The sequence below is a fragment of the Podarcis erhardii genome (assembly GCF_964252035.2).
Source record: "Podarcis erhardii genome assembly, chromosome: 5".
Lineage (NCBI taxonomy): Eukaryota > Metazoa > Chordata > Lepidosauria > Squamata > Lacertidae > Podarcis > Podarcis erhardii.
In genome coordinates this window covers 31,417,112-31,431,919 of record NC_138509.1, presented here as the reverse complement: position 1 = coordinate 31,431,919, position 14,808 = coordinate 31,417,112, and the positions used below count along the sequence as shown (strand labels likewise).

The 14,808-nt window shown below is 43.9% G+C and overlaps 1 protein-coding gene across 1 annotated transcript in view; it reads left to right on the top strand.

Annotated features, from left to right (window-relative positions):
* Positions 1-14,808, top strand: part of SGPL1 (sphingosine-1-phosphate lyase 1) — a 35,435-nt gene that overhangs the window by 17,096 nt on the left and 3,531 nt on the right. The window contains exons 7-13 of the mRNA XM_081861868.1: positions 8,535-8,623; positions 9,897-10,002; positions 10,199-10,297; positions 11,743-11,892; positions 12,665-12,903; positions 13,812-13,958; positions 14,640-14,760. Coding sequence (XP_081717994.1) covers positions 8,535-8,623; positions 9,897-10,002; positions 10,199-10,297; positions 11,743-11,892; positions 12,665-12,903; positions 13,812-13,958; positions 14,640-14,760 — 951 coding nt within the window. The remainder of the gene's footprint in view (positions 1-8,534; positions 8,624-9,896; positions 10,003-10,198; positions 10,298-11,742; positions 11,893-12,664; positions 12,904-13,811; positions 13,959-14,639; positions 14,761-14,808) is intronic.

Sequence of the window (14,808 nt, the reverse complement as noted above, 5' to 3'; positions counted from 1 at the left end):
TCCCCCCCCCCCCAGGTGTGTGTGTGTGTGTTATCAGAGCAAGTTGTATGTAATAAATACGTTGGGTGAAAATTGTGGTTGGTATTTCAGCAACTCGTATGTTTAGTAGCAGCATCTTTTATATTATGTTGCCAAGAAGGTGAGCGATTAGACAGGAGTTCCTTTGGATCTAATGTGGATGGTGTTTGTTGCTGGAACAGTTTAGGGTCAGTAAGATTCATTCATTCATTCACTTTATTTGTATACCGCTTTTCCACACACACACACACACACACACACACACACACTTCTCAAAGCTGCTTACAACAAAGAAGCAGAGATGCATTTCAAGCAAACATTGCAAAAACTTTCATAACGTAGCAAAATAACGCGGTAGCAATTTCATAACAACCTAGCAAAACAAAAATAACATACAAAATAACCACATTTCAATACTGTAAATAAAACAAGATTAATTGACAGGCAGCATTCAATAGCTAAAAGAACAAGGGAGCGTCACAGTTTCATTTTAGACCTAGAAAAACACCCCCCCGTGGTTTGACTCAGTGACCCTCTCCTGCAGCCACTTGCAAGGTTTGCAAGAATAATGGGTGGGGTAGCAGGAAACACCCCCCCCCCCCAATGTTGCTAATGAAGATATGGGATGAGAGGCCTAAATCCAGCACAGATTTAGGCATGCTTAATTTTAATTTTGTGTCGCAGTTAGCCTAGGGTTTATGACCCTAGCAATGCAGCGTCCCATTCTATAAACAGTGTTTCTCCAACTTGGGTGCCCAGCTGTTATTGGACTACAGCTCCCATCATCCCTGACCATTGGTCCTGCTAACTAGGGGTGATGGGTGTTGTAGTCGAACAACAGTCATGCTCTGCATACTGTCAGTCTGTTGAATTCAAGAGGCACTGTATGTGGGCCAGGATCTGGGAAGCCCGGCTTTCAAAGCTGCGAAACAGTGCATCTCACCTATGCCAAGAGGGTGATGGGGAGGAGAGAATGGATGCCATAGATGGACTTGAAACCAACTGGACTACAGATCTGTAATAGGTCAAGGGCTTGCCTTTTGATGGGTTTGATGTTTTACTGTGGTTTTATAGTTTGTTGGAAGCTGCTCAAGAGTCGCTGTGGCAACCCAGTCAGACAGGCAGCATATAAAAGATAAATCATCATCTTTTTACCCTGGCTTTTGATACATGAGATGCATGTATTCAGGACCTACCCTGTTCTTGCAATTTGTTTTACATATTTTAAATACTGAATTTTAAATGGTTGTAACTGCCCTGGAGCCTGATGATGAAGGGTAGGTAATAATCGAAATAATAATGATGCACTTTAAGTGAAGTATACTGATTTGCTTTTGTACCAAGAGAGATGAACATCTTTATGTCAATATTTATATTCTCCAGACGTTTCCCCAGAGTAAAACTGTCAGGTTCACAATAACCGTTTCCAGTTCCTGGACGTACATGAACTTGCAAGATGTAATATTGCCATTCGATATGCAGGATGGTGTTAATCTTCTATCTCCATGTAAATAAAAGCTATCAGAAAAACTACCAAGAATAAAAAAAAATCTGTTTTTCTTTAGCCTCCACTGTGTTCCTTATGAACAACAAAACCAGCCTCTAGAATTCTACTGCTAGGATGCTTATCTGTGCTACGGACTTAGACTGAAATTTATGCAATAGTTACCCCTTTCTCCAGGGAACTCTGGGAACTGTAGTTCACGAGGGATAGAGAAGGCTAAGGGTCTCTAGCAACCAGCACCCTCACCATACCACATTTCCCAGGAATCACAGAGGAAGCCACGATGAATTAACTGCAATACATCTTAGTGATTAATGTAGATATGCCCTAAGTTTGCCTTTCACAGTCATCTGCGCTGATCCAAAAATACCTTCTGTACATCATCTGTATTCGCAGGTGCTTCTGTGCTTCATGTACATTTTTAGGAATGTGAGTGTGGGGTGAATAATAATAATAATAATAATAATAATAATAATAATTTAATATTTATACTCCGCCCATCTGGCTGGGTTTCCCCAAACACCCTGGGCAGCTCCCAGCCGAATATTAAAAACACAATACAGCATTAAACATTAAAAACGTCCCTAAACAGGGCTGACTTCAGATGTCTTTTAAAAGTAAGACAGTTGCTTATTGCCTTGACATCTGATTGGAGGGCGTTCCACAGGGCAGGCGCCACTACCGAAAAGGCCCTCTGCCTGGTTCCCTGTATCCTCACTTCTTGCAGTGAGGAAACCTCCAGAAGGCCCTCGGTGCTGGACCTCAGGGGGTGGAGATGCTCCTTGAGGTATACAGGACCTGAATGGGAGAGCAAGGATAAAATTCCAGTTTTAAGTACTGAGGCAGCTGCTCTTGTCCAACAGCAGATGAAAATTGCCAAGTGACTTCTCTGAAAGAGGCTTATTTGTGAGGAGGGCTGGTCCTCTTATGTCTGTGGGGCTGAACCGGAGACTGTTGTTGTGCAGTCTTGCCCACCAGTTGAGGCTGAGGGCTTCCAACTAAGCAGCGGCGCACTGAAACCACTGCTCTCGGTGCCCAGTCACCAGCCGTGACCTAGACTGGGTAAGGCATTGTTGCTAAAGAAGCAGCAGGCTCCCAGGCAGTGATGTAAGGAAGCGAGGGTTGTACTTTCGTGTGCTCAGAGACCTTATTAAAATTAATTTATTGCAAACTCGTCTTGCAGGGTTAGCATCGCCTTGCAATCTGTAGGGAAGGAGCTGCCCACAGACAGTGAAACTTAGGCAGGAGGTTAACAGTTCAAAGGACTCGGAGGTGTATGGCTAGCGGTTAATAGAACTCACGTGGAGCAGAAAATATGACATGGTTCTTTTGAGGAGGCTGTGTGGCATAAGAAACAATTCTTCAATGATATAAATAGTTGCTTTAATAGCTGCATATTTGTCGGTGGTTAGCATTTACTTCGCATTTCCTCTCAAGGGTCTACACATATATTCTCAATGAATGCTTACAACTACCCTGTAAGACGGGCTAGTAGCTGCCTTCTTAATACAGGGGCGTGTGTAATTTGGCAGCTTGGTGGGATCATCACAGCTCATTCTCTTAATCACGAAGCCCCATTAGGTTTTAGGAGCCACAGTTCCATTTTGCACAAATGTACTGACATTACACTTTCAAAAGAGCCTAAATACCATTTAACTGAATCCGTGCAGACTTAATTTGCTGGATTCACCAGTGAAGCCTTTATTTGCTTAGTTAATTCTGTTTGACTTTTGGCAACATAAAATGGGTCCTTCTGCACTATAAAGGTAGAGAGAAAAAGGCTTACGTACAATTAACAATTCCTTTTTTAAAAAAGTGGTACAGTCTTTGTTAATTGATTATTGCCATGCCTGTCAATATCTCTTCCTCCTCCTCTATTCCTGCTGTAAATTTCTGGAAGCTAAAATGTGTTTTTGGAATTCTGAGTGTCCGTTTTTTGTTTTGTTTTTTACTTGAGAGTAGAGCACGGATACTTCCTTTTCCTAATCTTTAAAAAAATGTTTTTCTTGATCTATTTTCTCGCAGTATAGAATTGTTGAATTTCAAGGCCCCACCTCAGTGCTTGGGCACGGCAAATGTTTATTCTGAGGCTTAATAACTATGCCTGATTAATGAAAACATAATTAGGGCATTTCCATGTGCTCTGGTTTCCATCACGGTGTTCTGTTGCGCCACAAGCGGTTTAGTCATACTGGCCACATGGCCCGGAAAACTGTCTGTGGACAAACGCCTGCTCCCTCAACCTGAAAGTGAGATGAGCGCCGCAACCCCATAGTCGCCTTTTGTCAGGAGCTTGTCCTACACTCGAGTAGGACCCTGGCAGAGACACATGCCCGACTGGCATGTTCTCTCCCTCCTGGTCGATCTTTTGGGAGCTTCAAAAGCTTTCTTCAGGCAGAACATCACAGCGACTGATGCCAGCAGACATCGGCACACTTAGGGATCTGCAGAGTCTTCACAGCTTGTGTAACAGACCTCAGCAACTCAGCATTTTGGCTAATCTACTATATTTACATATAAACACACACGGAGCACTGCAACATGGCTCCCTCTCTCTCTAGCATCAGACAGCAAAGAGAAAGAACAAAGGACAATAGTCCCATGTTACGAAACACAGTATCACAAACATCCTGTCTCCGTAACTTCCCACTTTGTGGAGTCAAAACATACACTGTCATGTGATAGACAACAATCCCATGACTGCAGTCATGGAACAGGAATTCTAACACTTTTGACTGGACTTGATCGTCCAGGGGTCCTTTACCTTTTACCTTTTGACTCGGGTCCTCCTAATACATGCATGCTGTAGAGCTCCTTCTTTGCTACTTCCTTTGTAGTTGCTTCAGAATTTTTTTAAGCCCACAGAGTTTCACTTCTCAGCAAGTTTACATAACAACCTTTTTATGATTCCTCCCCTTGGGAGGTGCATCATAGAAACCTACCTCAGCCAACCCCCGCAAAACCAAACAACTTACCCTTAGATCTCCCCCTGCTGCTGCAAGCCAGCTGCAAGCTCCCATACTTCTGTGTCCTTCACTGACTATACTCTAGTTGTTAATCTAAAGAGGTAAGGCATGCCAGAGATTTTGCCATGAAATGTTTGTAAGAGGCATGGAATGTTTGCAGAAGTGTGTCAATGCAAGAGCAGGAGGAACAGGGAGAGATGCAATATGATCCCAACCCTTTGTAATTAATTTCCTGAAATTAAAACTTGCAAATCTCTGCTGCCTTTGCAGTCTGCTAGCATCCGCCACTCATCAAAAGCCACTGAGCCCAAGCATCTTCTACCTATTACTACCCTTCAAAGAAAGTTCTTGAGCTGTTACGCTAAACAAAGAAACTAAATGTGGTGAAGAGCTGTAGCAATATTCTTATTGCCTGACCCAAGGAATTCCAGGGTGACTTTGCCACATCTACTGCACCTGGCCATGTTTTACATTGTGAAATGGGGAGCTTTCATTTTTAGTCTCCTCCCTTGCAACATATGACCTGCCACCTCCGATTTCTTTCCAGTTTTCAAAGGCCATGCATGTAGGCCTTATTGGCACTTCCAGCCTGTAATGGAGCCAATTTTCCACTTGACTTTCAAATGCAAAATATATTGCAACAGTGAGAAAAAGATTAGGGACAACGCACAGTCTGAACCTCTGGTGAAAACTGAAGACCTGCCAAGTCATAAGAGCAGTCCCACTGTTCTTACCCATAAAGAATTAATTGCCAGTGGCGGCATTTTGTTTTTACCAGAGGTTCAGGCTATGTGTCGCTCCAGTTTTTCTGTGTCTGTGGGCATAGATGTGCTGCCGTCTTGTGGTTTTCCAACCAAACTCAGAGGATTATATGCTTCTGTTGTACTGCTCTACTATTGTAACAAACTTGACATTGCCTCTTGTGCTTGCCAAACCACTCCCACTATTACGAGGAAACTATCCATGATCTTTAATCCCAGAACCAAAGAATATTCCTCTTGGTCTCTCACGCACCCTTTCTGTCTTCTACAGAGTTCAGAAAGGCACATCTTAAATGTGCTCTTCCCTGCTCAAACTGGCAACATTCAGAATAATCTTGTCAAGAAACAAAGTGAAAAGGAAAAATGAGTAAGGCCAGTGTTTTTGCCCAGCTGTTCTAGGGGGTTTAATAACTAGATATGCACTGGAAGCAGAACTTTCCTCCCTCCCAAATGTTGATGTATGTACTACAGCTTCCACCAGTTGCTGTGCTGGCAGGTGCTGATGGGAGTTTTATAGTACAGCATATGAAGGGGCACCAGGTTGGGGAAGGTTAGTATGAAGATTTCCTGTCAAGTAATTTCCCTACACAGAACGGAACAGAATAAAAGAGGAGTTTATTATATAGGAAATGCTATCTTTGGTTTTATTTATTTGGGGGCGGAGAGATGACACCCCATGTTTCCCTCACTTGCAAATAAGCCCAGCCTTTTCTTCCCAGACACATGCCATGCTGAAATTCGCCAGTGCTTTACTCAAATCCCACTTGGGAAGAACAACAGCACTGGGATAAGAATCTTGCTGAGCCACATACAATTCCTTGTTGGTGTTTTCACAGCTGTCTGGCTTCTGCTAAAAACAAACAGTGCATCATCTGTTCTTTCTTTGTTAGAGGGACAGGGTCGGGAGTGACATACTGTCTTGTGCAATGACAGTTTGTTTTCTTGGCTTGTGTTTTTTTTTAAAGGGAGAGGAATCAAAAGGATGTGGGATCTTACATTGACAAATTGTGAGCTATATATTCCAAGGGGGTTACAGTGATTCTGAGAATTGGTAGGGAATTACAGGTTTCACAAATAAGCCATAGGTGGATAGCTCAGTTGGTTAGAGCATGGTGCTGATAACGCCAAGGTTGCAGGTTCGATCTCTGCATGGGGCAGCTGCATATTCCTGCATTTCAGGGTGTTGGACTAGATGATCCTCAGGGTCCTTTCCAATTCTACAATTCTATGGCAGCGAGCTGATTTAAATTTGTACTCATTCAGTTGGACTTTGTGCTTTCATCTTGCAAGTAATTTTTTATAGTGTGAGTTATTACTTCTGGCACACACAGTTTCAGGTTAAGTACGAACCTCCAGAACGAATTAAATACTTAACCTGAGGTACCACTGTAAATCTATTACATTGACCTTCAGTATTGGCATTGTGTTTTCATGAAGGCAGCTGAGGCATAGTTGTGGGTAGTTCAACTGTAATAACCTCCCCCAAAGAATCTTGGGAAGTGTAGTTTGATGAGGATGTTGAGAATTCCCACACACAACTACACATCCCAGGATTCCTGGGAGAGCAATGTTAATATTAAACTGGTTTGTAGTATAAATATACCCACTGTCGCCCAAGTACCATAAGCAGTGAATTTGAGATTTGCTGAATGAGGCTCTTTCTCCCTCTCCTTTCATAGAAATGGTTCTTGTTTATTCATATGCATGTAGGAAGTACTCTAGAGGTGCTTAAAAATAGTCATAATAGGGTGCTGTTTTGCTGTGGAATGCTAACATTATATGTAGTGGAACTGACAGATTAGCAAGGAAGAGTTATATCCTCTAAACTTTCTTCGAGAGAGTGTGTACATATAAATATATGTGATAAGACATCTCTCATTTTCCCTTAAAACAGTCAAATTCTTGAGATAATGCATTCAGCTTTTTTTTTGCATACAGAATTAGAAAGATATCCCCAGACGCTGTCTGCTTCATTTTTCGCACGTCACGTTCTGAGCTTCCCCCTTGTATTAGAGGAAGTCAGTCAGCTATACATGCTTGAAAAGGCTGTCAGCTGTTGCTGAGTCACCTGGCATTGGCCAGCTGCCCACTATATTGCAAAAACCAGAATAAATGTCGTGTGACAGTGATTCATACAGTCTCAAGGAGATAATAGTCTACACTGGAAGGTAACCAAGACAGTGTTATATAGGCTAAAGTTGACATCAAAGCTTTAAGCAGGGGTCTTAACGTGGCAGTTCTGCAATTGCGCTCACAATCTCACTCAGTAATGGACTCTCATTTACATTTCTACTGCTTATAAATTTTGAATTGTCCCATGAAAAGTGGTCATAATCTTCAAAATACCACAACTCTGCTCTTTTCTTATATGCACAGTAGCTAGAATGTTTGGAGACGCTTTTGCACAAAGAAGTTAAGAAAGAGTGGCTTGGATGCTGGATCCCACAACACCAGGCCAACAACAACAGCCGAGTCTCTTAAGCAGATTTCTCATTCAGCTGTCTCCCTTTCTCAGATTACTTCAATGTCTCTTTGGGTTTCTGTGTACCAACAAGTCTGGTTGCAGAAAAGTCCTTGCCACAACTGCTGTCATCCGTTCCTCTTTACTGGAAAGGGTTTCATTGTTGAATATATATATATATATATATATATATATATATATATATATATATATTTGCTTTCGTAGATTTTCACGGGTACAGGAATGCAGGTTTTGGTGTCCTCGGGTGTCTTCCCGTGTAAAAGTTGGGGTGTCTAGGCGACGTTTCGACGAGGTCTCACTCGTCATCTTCAGAAGATGACGAGTGAGACCTCGTCGAAACGTCGCCTAGACACCCCAACTTTTACACGGGAAGACACCCGAGGACACCAAAACCTGCATATATATATATATATATATATATATATATATATATATCCATCCCCCTATAGTTGGAAATGACCTGCTGCCTACAGGAGCTTTTGTAGTTAACATGCTGATAGTCCCTTTGTTCTGTTTGTGCAATTTGTGTGTGTGGAAGTCTTCTGTTGTTAGGACAGGGCATTGCATCTCATTGGCTTGATTTCGGTGTTGCTGTGGCACTTACATCCTCTCCTGTGATGTGTGTATGTGCGTACGTGGGTGTCTATATTTGTGTGTGTGTGTGTGTGCGCGCGCATGCACTTGACACTCTTTCAGAGTTTCTGATAACTAGGGACTAAAATTCACTTTCCAGTATAAGACGGTACTTCCATTTGTATGTGGTCATTTAAGTGTGTCTGCTGTTTTTAATTCCTTCTGAACAGATGACCTCTGGTGGGACTGAGAGCATCCTGATGGTCTGCAAAGCTTACAGGAATTTGGCTTACGAAAAAGGAATCAAGCATCCAGAAATGTATGTAGCCCATTAGCCCATTCCCCCCCCCCCCGCAACAAAGTAACTAATCACACCCTTAATATAGGAGAAGCTATTTTCATTAAGCATCTTTTTAGATTGGTCACTACTTTACCTTTTCATATGCTGGGCCAATACTGTTGATATTTTTACCCCTCCCATTGCAAGAATCTCCTGATCTGAGGTTTTGAGAAAGGAGGGGGCAGAAACTGCTCTTCTACTCTTCCGCTCCTGACTGCCTGTCTGTGTGTGGAGACAGTCTTATCTATGTAGTGACTAGATGGCTGACTGGGAGATGTAACACTCATGCAAGCCAGTAGTTCTTTAGTTTGTAGTAGCTATTAGAAATAAAAGGAGTTATGCTTCACAGCTAGCTTCTGCGTTATTTATACTCTGCATGAGTCTGGTGCTCACAATACACAGTTGTGAGTCCAGTGCACTGAGACCTGCTTTCCAGGATTGGAAGGTCTCTGAAAGTGCTCCAGTCGCCTAGCCCCGTCGGGGCAGAACCAGTTATGGAGCCCAGTCGCTGACATCGGTTGAAAGGCGTACTGACAAATACTTTACACTGAAGAAAATGGAATCAAAAACTAAACGGGAGGGGTAGCCAAACATGGTTCCCTGCAGATGTTTTTTGGACTCCCAACTCCCATCAGTCCCATCCCCTATGGCTGATGGTCATACTCTGAATTAAACTCTGAATTCACTGCAGAATGGCAAGAATTCAAAAAGCACAACTTTGAAACCTCTTCTAAATGCACCCCCCAATACTTTTGCTTATCTAGGAGCACTTTGGAGTTTGGTTGTTGTTCATGGAAGAATAAACTGTCAGTGGAGGCAGAATAATAGGATCACAGAGTTGGAAGGGACTACGAGGATCATCTAGTCCAGCCCCCTGCAATGTGGGAATCTTTTGCCCAATGTAAGGCTTGAATCCATGACCCTGAGGCCTTCCATTTCAAAAGCTGCCTGCCATGCAGAGGGTGGTGACTGTTGTTTGCGACAAGCCAAATGCCCCACTGGGCATACAGAATAACTTGGGCAGTTTTCCAAACTGTGGTCTTGTGTGGTTGCTGGTTTTTTAATAGCAAAACCAACTTATCAGAGGTCCATGCGATGCATGTATTTCTTTAAGTCCCCCACATCTCCCAGGCTTTCAGGTATATATCAGTTTATTTTTGTGCAGGCAAGGAGGGGATGAAACAGGAAGGATACAAATCACGGGCAACTACAAACGTTTTCTGAGACATCTTGCTATATCTGTCTTCCCCAGGCTGGTTCCAGTGAGTGTCCATGCAGCATTTGATAAAGCAGCTCATTATTTTGGGATGAAGATTGTGCACATTCCATTGACCAAGACGATGCAAGTGGATGTTAAGGTATTGCTCAGATATTCTCAGACCTCTTATCAATAGTGACTCTGTAAAGTATTGAACATCGTTGGGCTTCCTAGGACAGGGTTCATCAAAAGGCCCTGTATCACGATCATAGTTGCAGGCCTCATGTGCCATTCTGAAGACTGGTGTCTAATAGAGCATCTTGACTGCCTGATCGTTTCCTCTTGATTTTTTTCAGGCAATGAAGAGAGCCATTTCCAAGAATACAGCCATGCTGGTCTGCTCAGCACCGCAGTTTCCTCATGGAGTCATGGACCCAATTGAGGAGGTCGCAGAGGTAACTACCTTTGTGCTACTTCAACCTGAGATATACATTGCTTCCTGTGAGAGGGGAGGGAGAGTTGTTTTCAACACACAAAGTTTATCCCTCCAGTCCCCTGGTCCATAGCTGATGAATGGAAAACCCAGATGCATGTACAGATTGGCCTCCTGCAGGGCACCATGTGTCCATAAATACAAACTCGTATCATTTGCAAAGTGACTGCAATATCCTGATGTAGCTGAGTGCAGCTCCACATCTTTGGAAGATAGCAAACAGTTCTATTACCATACTTTCTGTGGTCTTAGGCCAGGGGTCGGCAACCTAAGGCCCGCGGGCCACAAGCAGCCCATGGGGGTTGTTTAAGCAGCCCATGGACCCCCACTGCCCACTCAGGGACCCCCATCGCCCGCTCGGTCGGCTCCCGTATGCTGCGCTAAACCAGCGCTGAGCAGAGTGGGGACTGTTGGCAAAACCTATTGGTGTTTCGCAACTTTCTGACTAGTTGCAGGACCTTAGCCAGACCTAGCAGAGTAAACGCAGAATCCACGGAAGCAGTTGGCAACTTGGCTGCAGACAGGATAGACGAAGCAGGAACCAGGAACTTGTAGTTAGGTGTTTATTATATACAGTGGACTATTTACAGGAACAGAACGCGGATCTTTTGCTAGCTCTCTCTGACACGACTCACAACTCCTACACTGACACACAGAACTCTGAACTCCAAACTCTTGAACTAACATATTCCAGTTAGTAGGCCATTATCACTCCCTTGAGATAGCTTGACCAATCAGGGAGCTGTCTCCATGTCTCTGTTATCACCAGGCAGACTTACTCCTTCACATGACCTTCTGGCTGTCTGCCAAACCTTAATTGACTGAGTAGCTGCACGTACACAGTTTCCCAACAGGGACCGCCTTCCGCGATGCTGGCCCGCTTTCCATTGGCTGCATGAAGCCCCTGCAGCCAATGGGAAGCTGCACACACCTCCGCTCTGGAAGGAGCACTGGAAATAGCGTTTGCACATGCATGTGCACGCACGCACTCCGGCCCACTGCAGTGTCTGCGGGACCGTGAACCGGCCGAAGCCACAAAAACTTTGCTGACCTCACAAGGACTGTTCCTTGTGATCAGTTTTGGATTTGAAGCAACCCTGTATTGATGCAGATCTCCCGTTCATTGACTTCATGAGGATCAAAGGGAGGATAACAGTTTGGAAATTACAAATAGAAGGACTTTGGTAGACACTACCAGAATCTGAAGCCACTGGTCAGGGCCTCCTTGCTTGTAGAATGCCTTGAGAATGGTGAATTTTGCATCTTTTTGGGGAAGAATGCTCAGTCGTCTTTTCAAACAATGTAAATAGGTTTGATATATTTGAGATTCACACTTGGCAGGAAGTTTCTGTCTTCTTGCTTTTGGTTTAGCTGGAGAAACTAAGTTGATTTCCCCCTTTGGCACAGCTTGCATTGAAACACAAGATTCCCTTCCATGTGGATGCTTGCCTGGGAGGCTTTCTCATTGTCTTCATGGAGAAGGCAGGGTACCCTCTGAAGGGGGGTTTTGATTTCCGAGTGAAAGGTGTCACCAGCATTTCTGCAGATACGCACAAGGTGAGTTTAAGCAGGTTTAATGGAGAAAATCTAGCTTGAGTCGATTGCCCACTCTCCAAACTGGATCAGGCATGCTTCCTTTAATTCTGCTTCTGGTTCATTTGTACGGAAAGACTTTTACGATCATTGCCACTGGGCATTTGCCCTAAACTGCAATCCTGAACATAAGTCCTTGCAAATAATTCTCACTGCATTTCTGAGTAAACTTGTTTAGGTTCAGGGTATATAAGCATGATGGCAGGTGTGTACACAGCAGGAGAATTTACCTTTGCAAGAAAGGAGTGGACTTTAATAGAAGACTAAATGCATTAATTAATACATTAATCTTCAGAATGTTTGGAACTGGGTTCAGATGTGATCCTCTGTCTTTTTAGCAAGTTGACACCTGTCCCCTTGTTATGCCCCATCTTTGAACGAGACACTCCTAAATAGCTTGCAGGCTTCCCATAGGCATCTGGTTGGCTATGGTGAGAGCGAGATCCTGGTGAAGGTGGGTCTTTGGCCTCATCTGGCAGAGCTCTTACCTGCCCATAGACTTTCAGCAGCTGGAATACTTTATAAGAAAAAAGAAAACCCACACTTAACATTTTAAAAATCACTGAAGCCAGTGTGGAATCATTAAGGTGCTGGTTTTACCCTGCAATTCCCTGCAGAAGAGGTTTGAACATGTCTGTGGAATTCAGTCTCCATCAGATTCTTGTGTGTGGGGATTTGTATTAAATGCTTGCTTTTTATTGTTTTGCAACTTGGACTCCCATCTCGTCCTCTGCAGTACGGCTATGCACCAAAGGGCTCCTCCGTGATCCTGTACAGCAGTGAGAGATATCGGCAGTATCAGTTCTTCATTGCCCCTGACTGGCCAGGAGGTATCTACGCCTCCCCTACCATGTCTGGTTCCAGGCCAGGTGGCCTCATCGCAGCTTGCTGGGCGACCATGATGCACATAGGAGAAGATGGATATGTGGAATACACCAGGAAGATAATTGCAGCTGCACGCTTCCTCGAAGCAGAGTATGTGCGGGGTTTAAAGGGGACAAAGCCAGATGCTTCAAATAGAGATTTTGAGAGATGGTCGGGGCCACCCATCTGCCATTCATGACATCATAATGTTGTTGAAATTTGTCCACCTGCCAAATTTGGCCCATGAGATTGATCCTGATAAGGACATGGCCCATGAAGCTAAAAGAGCCCTCCATCCTTGGGATAGCAGGTGGTGGCAGCTCCTTGAAGACGAGAGGCACACAGACTTACTCTATGAAAACTTAAGAAAACGTTAAGATGGCATGCTAGACAGGGGATGGGGAAGCTATGGCCTTCCAGATGTTGTTGAACTACAACTCCCATCATCCCTGACCATGAGCCACAGGTTTCCCACCACTGAGACAAACCATTGTTTAGTGTGATATGCACACTAGGCCTATGCAAGCCTAAAGCTCACATGCTGCCCTCTCCTGCTCCAGCCAGCATGGCTGCAAGGAGTTTGGAAATGTTTGCTTACATTTTCCTTTAACAGCGGCGTATTCGTCAACCTTTCGTTTGTGTGAAATGAGCCAACTTGAAACCGTGGGAAAGTGACAGTGGGAAAGCTTCCGAACTGCTCCTTGCAGCTGTTCTGGAGGGAAAGAAGGGTGACACTGATAAGTAACTGCTTTCTGTGCTCTTTTAGGGGAAGATGGAGGGATTCCCTGAATTTAGAGGGAGGGAAGCCCGCCTTTGACAATAATAAAAATCTGAACAATACCATCAGAATTAAATGTAATTAGGGTGTATGAAACATTCCCCCCCCCATCAGTATCAAAAGGCAATAGGAATATTTTGATTTTGTTATGTGAAGCGCCCCGAGACCTCTGGGTATAGGGCGGTATATAAATTCAATAAAGAATAATAGTGTAAACTTTTTGAACTTGCATCTTTTTAAGGCTGCGGAAAATTGACAACATCTTCATCTTTGGAAATCCCGAGGTGTCTGCACTTGCTTTGGGGTCGGACACATTTGACATATATCGGTTGTCAAACATGTTAATAACAAGAGGGTGGAATCTGAACATTCTGCAGTTTCCTCCAAGGTGAGCTCATTGTGATCCTGGGTTCTGTGGGCTGAGTGCTTTGATGATCACCTGGGAGGTAGGAGAACGAGCAACAGTCAAGGAGCTGTTTTGGCGCCCGCCCGCCCCACCTCTGAGGAAAATCTATTTACTGCAGTAGCCACATTAGAAATTACTACATTTTACATGAGCCAAGTACTCAAGGCGTCTGGAGTGAGAGGGCATGGTGAGGAAGGGCAAAGGAATTCACATGCCGTTGTGCCACAATGCGAAGAGGACGGGGAGCTTCTCCCGCATTTGATCTCGCAAAGATGCTTTTCTTTTTTAACTATTTTTTTAAACCAAAAAAGTGTTGACAGAGACGGCTTCTTCTTTCAATAGCCAAGCAAAAAAGGTATTGACTCGTTGGGTGTTCTGTGACTTCACAACGCTCCGAACAAATAGCTTGGTTTCTCAAGAGGAACAGGAAGCACAGAGAAGCAGCACTTCCTGTTGCATTCATGTAAATTTACAGTCTGCGTTCGAAACCCAAAGCAGCTTCTGTAATCCACACAGGTGAACATTGTGTATGGATGAAAGATGCTCTTCGGATCTACCACCAGTTTTCTAGAACTAAAAGAAAGGATATGTACAAATGCCTGCAAAACAGAACAGCACTATTGGGAACAAAGCTGATTTTTTTCTTTTTATCTCCTTCCCTAGTATTCATTTTTGCTTAACCCAAGTGCACACGAAGCCTGGGGTGGTTGAACGGCTGCTGAGTGACATCAAAGAATGTGTCCATGATATCATGAAGTTCCCCAAGGGCAAGACCACTGGCCTGGTAAGACGACCCTCAAATTCAAAGGGGATGCTTTGGGTTGAATTTCAG